This window comes from Heloderma suspectum, chromosome 15 (genome assembly GCF_057233095.1).
Source record: "Heloderma suspectum isolate Gila_16-S chromosome 15, 16-S_ref, whole genome shotgun sequence".
NCBI lineage: Eukaryota > Metazoa > Chordata > Lepidosauria > Squamata > Helodermatidae > Heloderma > Heloderma suspectum.
In genome coordinates, this window is record NC_139472.1 from 23,793,175 (window position 1) to 23,806,449 (window position 13,275).

Genomic DNA, 13,275 nt, shown 5'->3' on the forward strand with positions numbered 1-13,275 from the left:
CGTGTGGCCAGGGCAGCGCCCCAGTTGCCTCAGCAACCCAGAGACGATCCCCCACTGGGCACCAGCCGCTGCTGCTAGCAGCCCCCTTCCTCCAACAGAACAGAGAGCATCTTTGCTGTCTTTGATGGGGCTGGCTCTGCTCTGGGAGTAGTGGAATGGGGTAAGTAGAGCGCCTGCTTCACTCAAAATCTGACGGCCCTGCTGGCCATGTATTCTCCATCCCAAGGCGCAGCACCTCCCAGGTCTGGGTCACTCCAAATACGTTGTTTCCTCTGGGAACAGCTGAAGTATTTCCAGGCTGGGGCAGATGGAGTTGCCTTTTTGTCTGGGTTTTTCTCGAAACCCAACCTTTCTGTGCCTTGGAGAAGTCCGGCGCTGGGCCAGGGCTTGTGCAGAACATGAAGGGAGAGGAAGCCATTCCTGGGAGAGACTCCCGAAGGCGAGTGCCAGGATGCTCCAGGGAGGTGGATTTGCGCTTGGGGAGCCAAGCTGAGGTCAGGCCCCAGAAAGCCGGGCAGGCAGGGCCAGAGAGGAGCCAGTAACGGGGCCGGGGGCAACCTTGGAGGGCCAGAGAGGGAGGAGAGACTGGAGGGCATTTGGCTCCGTGTCAAGGTGGGGCGCGGTGCAGGAGGCCCGCATTTTCAGGAGCGGAGGCGTCCCTCTGGCCCAGTTCTGGGGAAGTCCGCCCCACCGCTGGCAGCCCTCATGAGACCTGGCCCAGGACAGTGGTTCCGAGGGAATGGCGTGTCGCATGTGGCCCGTGTCGTGGTCGCCTAAGTAACTGTGTTCCATTTGCCTCTTTCAGGAGCGGGATGCTTTCGAAGCACAAATCTGTGCGTTCAGTTGCAGGCCGCTCACTCCAGGCTGTCCCTGGGCCTCCCTCTCTATTTGCTTTGCCGCTCACATGGGGAAAGGGAGGAGCCCCCCTTCCCAAATTACCCACAAGCCGTTACTGCTCTAAGAGCGACAAGTAACTGACTCCACGGCCCCGCTCTGGGGCGCCTCTGCCCCACACCTCCTCCGGGCCTTCCGCGATTCCCAAACTGGTTTTGCTGTCAGCTTCATCAGCACTTCCCTGGCTGGCTGTTTGGAGTCAGCTCTGATGCAAGAGGGCTCTGCAATGTGCTGTTGACTCACTCAGCCATTCTCCATTCTTAAAAACTTTTTTTTCTAAGACTCATTTGCTCACAAAATCATCATCTGAAAGACGTGTCTGGGCGGAGGGGGGTGGACATAAATGGGCAAGGGGCTGCTCCCTCCCCAGCTTCTCCGGGCTTCTGCTTCTTCCATTGCTTCAACGCAACCGCTGTGGCAGCGTTTTGGACTAGTAAGGAACCCTCCCTGCTTCTTGCAGTCGGGGCCGGGGGGACACACACTGTTTTCGAGAGACTGCTTGCTGAACGTGTTCTAGTTGGAAGACCTCAGCATATGTGCCATATCCGCTGTGAATGCAGCTTCCATTCTGCAAGTAGAGGCACTGTGCTCCTGGAGGCAGCCCCTGAATCCAAGTCAGACTGAAGTCAGGGGAGAAGAGGCAGCGGAACAGCCCCCCAGGGCCAGCCCCAGGCATCCTGCAGCCTGAGGCAAAGGACAAGATGCCGCCCTTCCCCATCTCCAGAAGCCAACTGGAGCGGCAGCAGGACCTATTTTAATGCTGGCAATGGGATCTCATCCTCCACCACCCCTGAGGCAGCAGCCTTGTTTAGGGCCCCGGACTGAGCAACTGAGGGGACTGGCCAAGGGCTGCACCCCAGCATCTGCTAAGTGCTGTGGGCACCTCGGTCTGCCTAACGGCCCTGACCCCACCTTCCAGCATCCTTCTGGCACCAGATTTCAGCGTCCCATGTGGGCCTCAGCTCGCTCTGTGCTTGAATGTTGGCCCCTGTGATGAGGTAATCTTCATGCCCCAAGTTTTGACTGCTAAGGGTATGAACGCACAAATGCCCCCACCCCCTCTGCTCCAGACATTTCCACTAGCCAAGGTGTCTTGGACTACATAGGAACCAGATTGCCTCTCTCTCTCATTAGCATCTTATAGTGCGGCCCTGTGCGTGCTACTTTGTCAGTAAGTCCTGGTGTGCTCAATGGGGTTTACTCAAGCGTAACTAGGACTGGAATTTTTGTCTTCCCCTCCATCTGGGGGGGAAAATGTGCAAATGTCCCATATCTGGAATTTTCTAGTAACTTCGGGTGCCTTGGCCTAGTGAGCGCCACATGTCCTGTGTGTAAACACGCAGACACACATGTCTGAACATACATGCTTTCTACATCAGCCAGCCTGCTGAGGAGGCTCTTCGATGTTGCGGGGGGCTGGGGGACCTGTTCTAGGGTGATGGATATTCACCCAGGTGGTTGAGCCTCACTGTCATCCTGTATGACCTAGAACAAGGGTGGGCAGAAGGTGGATCCCCAGATGTTTGGGACTTCAACTCCCAGAAGCCCCTGAAAGCATGGGCAATGGTCAGAAATGCTGGGAGTTAAAGGCCAAAATAACGGGAGAGCTGCCCGCAATGCCTAGGAAAGCTTTTTCTTGGGCTTTTTCAGGCACATCAAAGTGTTACTCAGGAGTTAACAACTTAATAGAACATTTTGCACAATAGTTTTTTATTTGAGTGATGTATAAGCTGATTTAGGGCCATGCCCCCCAAAGCAATACACATTGCAAGAATAGCAAGATACAAGAGAGCCATATGTAGGGAGCCCCAGAAGAAGAAAGCTGATATAGATAGTTGTTTGTCAGTATATGAGCCACTTGCAGGTTAGGCAAAAGCAGCATTAAAAAGAAAGGTTTTAAACTTTAAATGGTTGAACGGTAGAGCAGATGTGCAACTCCATTAGGAGCCTGAGAATACTCAGCATTACAATATTGGCTCTCACATATTTGAGATTATCTTGCAACTCAGGCCTAGAATTTCTGGGAGTTTCCAATGAAAGATGGGACATTTGTGGGTTGGGAATGGCCTCCAGTGCTGTGACTCTCTTTCATATCACTTGAGTTCAGGTTCTGTTTCTAGCAGTGGAGGAACGCTGTGGAGGTTTAGGAGAGACGCTCTTCCAGTTTGGCCTTTGTGCTGTTTGTGGCTTGTCTTGTCAGAACCAAACTAGACATGAAGTTAAATATATTTTATGTAACATACAGATTTCTTTTTAAAAATGCAAATGGCATTCAGCTTGGGGAGCGGGTTGATAATTAACACGATCAGAGCAGGCACGGAGGGGCAATGTATCCTTTTCCTCGCTTGCTGCTGTCCTAAGGAAAAACCTTGCTCTGAAGCTGGAATTTGCACTGGGAAGGAATCCCACCAAGGGGAGATCCCCTCCCCGGGAAATACCAGCCAGTGTCCTAATGGTCGTATTCTATGTGGAGCTGTACAGATATTAATGTTAATTTATTGCTCTCGTAAATAGTCGTAAACAGTAGCGTAGTGGCAACTTCAGGAGTGCGGGGCCCCTCCGTGACAGCCACAGCCACGCCTCTTCTAAGATTGTACAACCTTGTAAGATAGGCAGCCTTCAGCTGGGATCCAAAGCCAGGGCAGCTGAGAGTAAGGCAGGCGTACTTCAGTTGGATGTCTGAGAAAAAATGCAGGGGTGTTAAATCTTTTTCACTCACTCACTCACTCACTCACTCAAGCACAAACATTTTAGGTTTTCAAACTCTGATCCTCTATGGAAGCGTCACCCTCTCCACTCAGCCTCATGGACCAATCCCTTCTCATTTAAACAGGCCCCTTACACACTCCCTTAGCGCCCCAACGTTACCCATTAGCCTTTCCTAAGCTCCTTCATTATATCAGTCCCATCCCGCAACAGAAATGTCCATACACCCATCTGATTGAACCACGCGCGCACGCGCACACACACACACACACACCCCTTCTTTCTCCTCTTCCACCCAATTGTTTTTTTTTCTGTTTCCCTTCCCTCCACCAGGGTTTGTTTGCCCAGATACATGCCAGCCTTGTATGAAAAAGTGTTGCTGACAGAGCAGGTTGCATTTGGCAATTCTGCTTACTGTAGAAATTAATGTTCAAGTATTAACAGTATTATTTTGAATAAAATTTACAGAGATCTTGGGACAGCAGCTAAGGCTGCAGTCCTACACACACTTACCTGGGAGAAAGCCCAATTGACAATTGAACATAGTGAGACTGACTTCTGAGTAAACATGCATAGGATTGTGTGATAAATCCTAAAAACTGGCACAAACCAGCCACCTGCCCTGCCCCATAAGGAAATAATGGTGGCAGCACCAGCAGCACCCCCCTCTCCTGCCGCTGCCATGGCCAGCAGCAGCCCTGAATGGGTGGCCAGTGTTGCAGGAGACGAGGGCAGCGCCGGGCGCGCAGGCACAGAGCAGGGACGGGTGGAGAAGCCAAGAGCTGAGGAGGAGAAGGGGGGGTGAGAGGAGGGTGCAGAGCTCCCTCAGGCTCCCTCTCTCGCTCTGCGTAGTAGACAAGAGGCAGCCGCCCGCACTCCCTCTGCTCCCTCAGCCTTCCCTAGGAGACTGACCCAGCTGGGGGCTGGCTTCATAAAAAGTGCCAGAGCAAAGCCCCGGCACAACCTGCCACCACTACACCGCTGGTCGTAAAAAAGGATGTTTCAAACAAAGCATATAATTGTGTCAACTCTACCAGTGATAGAAACAGTTCCTCAAGCAAGTTGCAGTCATTCCCCCTCCTCAGAGGCCCTGATCCATGTCCGGCCACCCTTTGTTGCGTGCAGCCAGCAATCCCGGATGGTGCTTACCATCCCATCCATATCCGAGGCACCCTTTTTGTTTGGTGGGGACTGGATTAGTATTGTGATGAGCCTCAGCTGCCCGTGTGGCTCTCCCTTGCTGGCTCAAGGCACAAATGTGTAGAAGTGAGAATAATTCTAAAGTCTATTGCTTTTGGTTGTGGAAAATAAGCTTGTGAAATGCGTGCAGGTCGCACTAGAAACTACAGCTCTGGGAAACCTCAGCAATTTAGCTAAGGGATGCCACAGGGGTTGTTAACACCTCAAAATCTACCATCTCTCCAAAAAGTGGTGTTTAAGCCTCAGTGTTCAAGCAAGTCAACCATCCCTTTTTAATTTTTTTTTGTCATCACAGTTTAGGGCCCAAGAAAGGAGTGACATAATTTTGTGGATGGCATCAGTATACTCATGCACATATGGAATGGTGCGGGAATCTGCATGCATCTTCCATACAATGGCAACAGGTCTGTCTCAGTACAGACATCGCATGCCAATGCCCGATGGCGCCTGTGAAGCATGATTTGCACTCCCTACCCCCCCACACACACCCAGCCAGCAGAAGTGCTCTGGTAGCACAGACTTTGCATGACTCGGCATGTGCTCACCAAGGAGCCGCCAGCTTTGGCAGATCATGCATGTCCTCAGTGACAGCCCTGTAAAAGGCGGGGCTTTTATTCTGCAGTAACTGGGGTGCACAATGGGGCAATGTAAGCATTGCATGGGAAAGCATGTCCCACATGTTTCTACGCCTTCTAAACTTAACATCTGTATTGCCTTAACTGTCTGTTAGGTGCTGTGTCTAGAATTGCAGCTAGAAATGACATTTATGGAGACAGTGTCTTCTTGGGTGAATTGCTCGTCAGAGCAGTAAAAGAGACAGGATGTTTAGCTGCATCAAGTAGAAAGGGAAAGCCATGACATGGTCAGCCTTGCTGGTCAATATTGTCTCCAATATGTATAAAAAGAAAAGCTGTAGAATGAGTAGACCACCAGACAATATTTTATTTTCAGCTGGTACTTGGCAAGTTGCTCCTGAGAAACCTGTTCCTCCAATGGAGACTTACTCCAAGATGGGCTTTTAGAGTGCAATCCTGTGCATATCTACTTAGAAGTAAGTCCCGTTGAATTCAGCGGGGATGACTCCCAGGTAAGTGTGTATAGGATTACAGCCTTAGGATCAATCCTATGCATGTTTAGACACCAAAAAGTCCTATAACTCCCAGCATGCTCCAGCCAGCTGGATGACTTCTAAACATGCATAGGATTGCAGCTTTAATCTCTTCAGAGCACTAGTTCTCCAACAAACACTGCTAGGGTGCTGATATTGTGAGCAGGTTGTCTGAATCAACCCTGAAACGCTGATGCTTGAAATAAGTTTTGTATTCTGCAGAGAGGAGCCTTCTTTACATTCCATCCTGCGCACACCTTGAGCAACTGTGTAAATCTGCAGCAGCAGCAGGTGATCTAGTAGAAGCTCATCCGTGCGCTGTCCCCAGCCTTGGGATTCCTGGCTGGGCGACAGTCAAGGTGTAGGGGGGAACAGCAGTGTCCACATGGTTCCAGCTTGCCCTGCTTCGCAAGCAGCAAAACCAAGAGCCTCTGCTGATCCACCTGGCATGGCTGCCCGGTTTTGTCAGGCTGACTTGAATAATGCTGTTTTATCTAGACAGAACCACCGAAGGAATGAAGGAACTTGCATTCCAACCTGTTGACACACAGACCTTATCGTAAATGACTGTGCAGTTCTGGACTATGCTGTTACATTATGGAATTTATTATATTGAATTATTGGTGAAATGGGAAAGAATTGAAGAAAGGAAAAGAAACGAGGAATGTCTTTTACTTTTTCACACCAGAAACATCACATGGTTTCCCTTTTTCATTTTTTTGTCTTTTAGAGTGAAAGAATTGAAAAAGGCCAAGGAACTTGAAGAAAGGGACGGCAGTAGCATCCCATAGCGATGTGGCATTGCTTTTCAGACTGTTTTCATTTTCTGTTTTTAGCAGAAACATGCAACAACAAAAATGATTTAATTATTTAAAAAAAGAAAAAAAAAAGAAACTGACTGCAGTGCCGAGAATATCGGCTGCAGGATTTTAATGGTAATGTTTAGTCATTACATTTGCACTTTCATGGACAATTTTAATTTGTTCAGCAAGACATCTTGGAACTCAAATCTTTGGTTGGATCATGGGGGGGGAAGTGACACACCCGGAAGGAGTTTTCATGAGTTGCTTCATTCCTCTCAAAAATGAAAAAAAGAGAAGCAATTAATTATCCTTTTCATATAGGGCTGTATTAAAACAAAAAAAAAGTGTGGAACTGTACAAATAATATACCAAAAAAAAAGCAAAAACCCCACAGTCCAAGAATGCTATTCCTGCACCTGTCAATCATCTCCAAGACCCGGAAACGTTGGAATTCTCCGTGAAAAGTCTTTGGTCACCTTCCGTCTTCCCTGCCCCTCCTCCATCTCCTTTGCAAGTCTGTCTTTCTGTTCTTCATCCGAATCGTTCTCTGCAACACACTTTAATGCAACTTTTTAGATCTGCTGGTTTTCAATACATCCCGTGGGAGTTTTTCCAGAAAGCTGTCAGTGTTTTTAAGGCAAACGGGTATTTGCAAGGGGGTGGGATGGGGGTGGGTGAGAGAGAATGGGTGAGCAGCTCAAGCAAAAAGTTTCTCTTCTTTTTTTGGTGTCTTTCTTTTTTTCTCTCTAGAGCCTTCGAAGTATATCAACTGCCATATGCACTTCTCATATTTGGCACTTTATTTTCTGGCCTTACTTCATGCAAGATTTTTACTTATTTAATTACAATGATTTGTAAAACATTTTAGTAACCTGCAGACCTCTTGTTCGACCGAAGAGTCATGTGCAAATAAGCTGACTGGACATTTATACCACCAAAGGAGCAGGTGTGGTGCTGCATTCCGGCCAGTAAATTTCTTGTTTTGGCTATTTCATCGAGGAAAAAATGAAAATCTAGGCAGTTTCTGTATATAGAGAGAAGGTAGAAATGGCAATGAGAAATAAATATTTGAAAGGGAATATATTGATTAATTGCTAAATATTTTATTCGCAAAGGGTCAATAACTTGGCAAGAGAAATTTGCGTATTTGTATAGTTTTGTCGGAATGAACGAGAAACGTGTGGATGTTTGTACATATTGTATATACTAAAACAGATGTGCATGAATTCAAGGAAAAAAAGAAACGAAAAAGCAAAGCATTAGTGGCTTATGGTCTGTAAAATGAAACAAAAACTTTATTTCACTATAAGAAACTTTATTTTAAATGTTCTTTAGAAGAACATTTTGCTAAAGCATGACTAAACTGCAGAAGCAAAAGAGCTAATGTATTTAGACTTAGGAAAAAAGGCAAAGTAACATTACTTAAAAAAAAAAAAAGAGATATGTTTACATTTGATTTTGGCTACCAGGAGTTCATTTACCTTTATTTTAACCTTCTTGGTTATCTTTTTTATTTTGTATTTAATTTCTCCTTTTTTGCCAATGGTGCCAAGTAAAGTGAATGCTAATATTGCTTAAGAAGAAATTAAGTTATTTTGCAAAGCAGATAATCATAAGAATACAAAATTGTATCTAGCTTAACACCATACACTCACTCCAATAAAGAACACTTAGAATGAACATAAAATAAAAAATAAAATAAAATAAAAAGAAATAGTATGAAAGTAGAAAAAAATGTTTCACATGTCCATATTTCCTGCTGGAAGTCAGACAATGTACTAAAATTGCACAAAAAATTAAAAAAATAAGTAAAAATTTAGAAGATGCAAGCAGGTTTTGTAGGGGTGTCATGGTATATTGCTATTTCCACATAGAGAGGAGCCAAAGAAATCTGTTTTAAATTAGTCATTTCGATAATGTGAAATGTAGACCGCGGGGGGGGGGGGGGATCCTGATGGTTAACTACACTCCACTGTGTTTGAAGGCAGGTGGTGTAGTTGAGGTCAGAGGTGGGCCCCAGCTGGAGAGCCCCCCGCCCTCCATCCTGCATGAGTCTTGCTGGTGCCAGTTGAACCGTTCCAGCTGGGTCAGTTGGTCTGACCTTTCTAGCCGTGTGGTCAGTGGACCCGTAATTGCTCTTGCTTGATCTCCGTCACCAGATGAAATGTTTTGTCTTGCTGAGAGGCTCATTGTGAAGCCTAAAAATATTCACAATTCTGTGCAGCTTTTAAACTGGCCTTTAAAAGGAGATGGAAACACAAAGATTGTGGCCAAAAAGCATGAACAAAAACCCACCTGGGGTCAGGGCTCTTGGTGCCTTCTCTATCATTACAGTTGTGTCTCTCTTTCTAATTCTTTTCACTGCCAAGACTGAAAAATTACCGTGGTGTATGTGCTGAATGATGCTCGTGCTCTCTGTACATTTGTTAATTGCTGCTTTAGAGCCCAATAAACAGGAAAGACAAAAAAACAAACCAGGATGCCGAAGGAATTTGGCTCCTTCCCCGCTGGTGTGGAGGCCACGGTCTCAGGCCAGGTGCTGGGGTTACTGACTGCAGAGGCCTTTTGCATGGGGAGCAAAGGGGAGCAAGGAGAAGCTAGAAGGGATTCCTTTGGGCTGCTCTGACGCCGATGGAAACAGTTCACTTTTTGTCTCTTGGACTGATGCTGGATGTCCCCTAACGAGAGTAATGACCTCAGTGGCCATTTTTGAGAGTGTCTGCATTTGTCTAAGGGTTCTCAGAGTCTCTCGAGGTGTTTTGCCATTAATCCTTCCAGATCCACAGGCTTGGTGGTGCATCAGTTGATTGGCAGCTGAACCCTCAAGGTGCTGTGCTGGAGCCGGCCCACTGCAAAGGCAGACCTGCTGGTGCCTGCAAGGCAGGTTGAGGCTCACGGCTGTTGTCCCTCCCCCAGTCCCACAGAGAGCCCCAAGCAGGTTCCCTGCTGGAACAACGCCCTGTGTGCATCTGATGCAAGTCTGAGACGTGCTAAAATGTCTTGCTGAGTTGGGCCCCTCACCTGTGGGCCTCGCCATGACCTTTTGGCACGTTCCCATTAGAAACGCCTCCCGAGGCGGTATCAAATTTTCCCCCCTTGCCCTTCCCTGGGTTGGAGGACTTGGTTAGGAACAGGGAGATCTCTCGGGCCTTCCTTCCTGGGCAATTGAGGTTTCTGAGCTCCAGGAGCCAAGATCCCCTTGTGTCTCCCCCAAAAGCAGAATTGCTCCTTTGTGTGACATCACATGTGTGAAATGAAAGATCCTGTGTGAACGAAATAAATAATATAACATGAACCCCCTCTATGGTTGCACACTTAATGGCAGTTCCACACAGTAGTTGGTGCCCAAACAGAGGGGAGGGGGGGTCCCCAAGACTTGCATGTAAACCTAGTATAGATGTCTCTTTTTGTAAGTTTTATTTTTGTAACTGTGCATGTTAAAAGCATCACTGAATCAATGGATCTGTTGAAGAACTCAGCTGCTGGAATCATGCAAAATGTTTTGAATTGCCCTTAAAATATGGAAAATGTTTTCTGAATGCTTTATATTCTTTCTGCTGTAAATTAAAAAGAAGAAAATTTCCCCATTTGAAGTGTGCTTCTTTATACTATTGTTGGTCCTTTTTTAAAATCTGCAAGGCAGTCAGGTAACCAGGAAGCAGAGCTGTCACTGCTGGAATGCTGAACCTAGAGAGGTGCAAAGTGGAGGTCCAAGAGAATGATCGCTATTAAAATTAATGCCAAGGGATCAAAGGTTTTCTTTTCAGCCAGGAACAATCCAGCACATTTTCAAGATGGTAGAAAAATAGCCAGTGAGGGCAGCAGGCAGGACACCATGGCAGCTTCTCATTGGCCATCTGCTTTCCGCACCCTACCACAGTGTAGTACATTCAGCAATTGACTATTACTGATTGCAGAGAGCCGCAACCTTGGACAACAGCAGCTAAGTAGTCCGTTTTGAGAAAAAGCCTCTCGGCATAAGCAGACTACATTGAGTGAGGAGAATCTGGGCTTTGAAGCAGAACCTCTTAGAGATCCTCTGTTGTTTATGGCCCAGACACTTTTTCTCAAGGAACAAAACCATATTTTCACACACAAGGGTTGAATTGCTTCCGAGTCTGTCCCAGTGCCGGTTACATGAATGATGTTAATGCTGGAGTGCGAAGACGGTTCAAGGAAAATGCCGGCCCAGTGTGCAGCTGCTGTGCAAAAGGAAAATTCCATGTTGGGGGTCATTAAGAAAGGATTTGAAAATAAGACCGCCAAGATCATCCTGCCCTTACAGAAATCTACGGCACAGCCATACTTGGAATACTGTGTACAGTCCTGGTCGGCACACCTAAAAATGGACCTTGTAGAGTTGCAAAAAAGTAACTTAATTATCAGAGGGCTGGAGCAACTCCCCTATGAGGAAAGGCTACAGCATCTGGGATAGTTTAGCTTAGAAAAAAAGGCGAATGAGGGGAGACATAGAGGTGTACAGAATTATGCATGGTGTGGAGAAAGTGGGTAGGAAGACATTTTTTTGTCCCTCTCATATAATACCAAAACTCAAGGGGGTCATCCCTGAAGCTGATTGGTGGGAAATTCGGGACGGACAAAAGGAAGTCCTTTTTCACACAGCACATAGTTACCGTGGGTGCTTTAAAAGGGGATTAGACCAGTTCATAGAGGCTATCAGTGGCTACTAGTCATGATGGCTGAAAATTCCCTCCAGTATGAGAGGGGACAGGAGCAGGAGGGTGCTGCGCAGGCAAGAATAGTGCATTAGACAGCACAGCTCTTATGTTCTTCTGAGGAGAGGCATTTGTAATGCCAGTGAGCATTCTGACCAAATGCAGTTTTACATGCATGTTGTTCAGTCGTGTCCGACTCTTTGTGACCCCATGGACATAGCACGCCAGGTCTTCCTGTCCTCCGCGCTCCCCCGGAGTGTGCTCAAGTTCATATTCATTGCGTCGGTGATGCTATCTAGCCATCTCATCCTCTGCCGTCCCCTTCTCCTTTTGCCTTCAGTCTTTCCCAGCATCAGGGTCTTTTCCAGGGAGTTTTCTCTTCGCATTAGGTGGCCAAAATATTGGAGCTTCAGCTTCAGTATCTGTCCTTCCAATGAGCACTCAGGGCTGATTTCCTGTAGGAGTGGCTGATTGGACCTCCTTGCAGGCCAGGGGACTCGTAAGAGTCTTCTCCAGCACCACATACATGCATGTTACCAGTGACTAAAGCAGAACCACTTCGAGCGTTGTGGGTGTGCCTTTCCGGCCAAATGGCAGCTGTTCCAGGTCCTCTGATAGCTGCAGCTCGTCCACATGCACTCTGAGGATCCGTTAGAGTGTGTGTGGTGGGGGGAGCAATTTCTGCACTAAGCCAACAGTGCGCTCAACCAGGCACAAACCTGCTCCAGTTTGGGCCATGGACCTCTGGCTGGTACAGCAGTCAGCATCTCGGGACACAAAACTCCCCCACGTTGCAAGGCCCGGGGTGACCAGCCAAGTATTTCAGATCCTGTCAGCTGCTGCTGCGGCCACCAGGAGAGGGAGTTCTGCATTCTTCAACATGGCCACTCAAGAATAAGCGCCACCAGAACCAACGAGGCTGTCAAGGAATGGCTGAGTGGAAGCAGATCAGCAGAGGCCACAAGGGCAGCTCCGCCAACACAAGACCACAACTGGTGGCGTCACACAGTGTTGTGGGACAGCCCTGGTGCTGGCGCTGCACCTGTCCCTATGTAGGTCAGTCACAACCAACCACAGGCAAGTGCCTGGCAAAGCTGCTGTGCCATACCAAACGGGCCGGAGGGGATGATGGTGGCAGGTCGGAGCAACTCGCCTGCAAGATGTCCATCTCTGCAGCATTCAGAGGAAGGAAAACAGTTGCCTTCTGCGAAAGGTCCCCAAGGCAGCTTACAGGCATCTAGCGTCGAACGTGCCCAGCACCACGGCCTTGTGGTCAGAATCCCATGCCTGGGCAGATGGTCACACTGCTGGAGCCAGCTGGGCTGCAGTGCAGTGTTGCCCTTGCGGCGGCCAGACTGTGCCATTACATCACCCGGCAGGGGCCAAGTTCCAAGGCAACGGGAACGGCGGGTGCAGCTGCAGTGCCCCGCGCTTGCCCCGTTGCAACATTAAGCAGCCTTGATTTTGCTCAACATAAACAAGCAATCAGAAAAACAGCAACACGAAAATGCAGAAAAGCATCAATAACAGAACCGGTTAGTATCAACTCATTCAGGCTGCGCTGCTGCTAATCTCTAGTGGAGGCAAGATGAGAAGCAAGCAGGGAGGTCGGACAAATCGGCCATTGCGGACTGGCCACAGTTGCGGTCCCAGTTTCTTTGGTGGGGGGCATTCAGATGGAGCTGGATGACACTGTGCTCTTCCTCAAGGGGCCACGCCTGGATCTGCTTGTTCCCACCAGTCTTCAGAAGAGGCTCCGCTCCATGACTGACCCCCTTCTGAGGTGTGGTTAGCAGGCACCAGGGGGAGTGCCCCTTGGGGGCATGCTAGTCCAGAAACATCCCCCCCCCCAGCCTTTCAGATCTGAAGTGCTAGAAGGCAGATGTTC

The 13,275-nt window shown here is 48.1% G+C and overlaps 1 protein-coding gene across 3 annotated transcripts in view; it reads left to right on the forward strand.

Annotated features, from left to right (window-relative positions):
- Positions 1 to 8,168, forward strand: part of CAMTA1 (calmodulin binding transcription activator 1) — a 155,002-nt gene extending 146,834 nt beyond the window's left edge. For all 3 annotated transcript variants that reach the window (XM_084822152.1, XM_084822150.1, XM_084822149.1), the window contains one exon: positions 6,639 to 8,168. In XM_084822152.1, the coding sequence (XP_084678278.1) occupies positions 6,639 to 6,699 (61 nt within the window). In that variant the 3' untranslated portion in view covers positions 6,700 to 8,168. The remainder of the gene's footprint in view (positions 1 to 6,638) is intronic.
- The last annotated feature ends 5,107 nt before the right edge of the window (positions 8,169 to 13,275 follow it).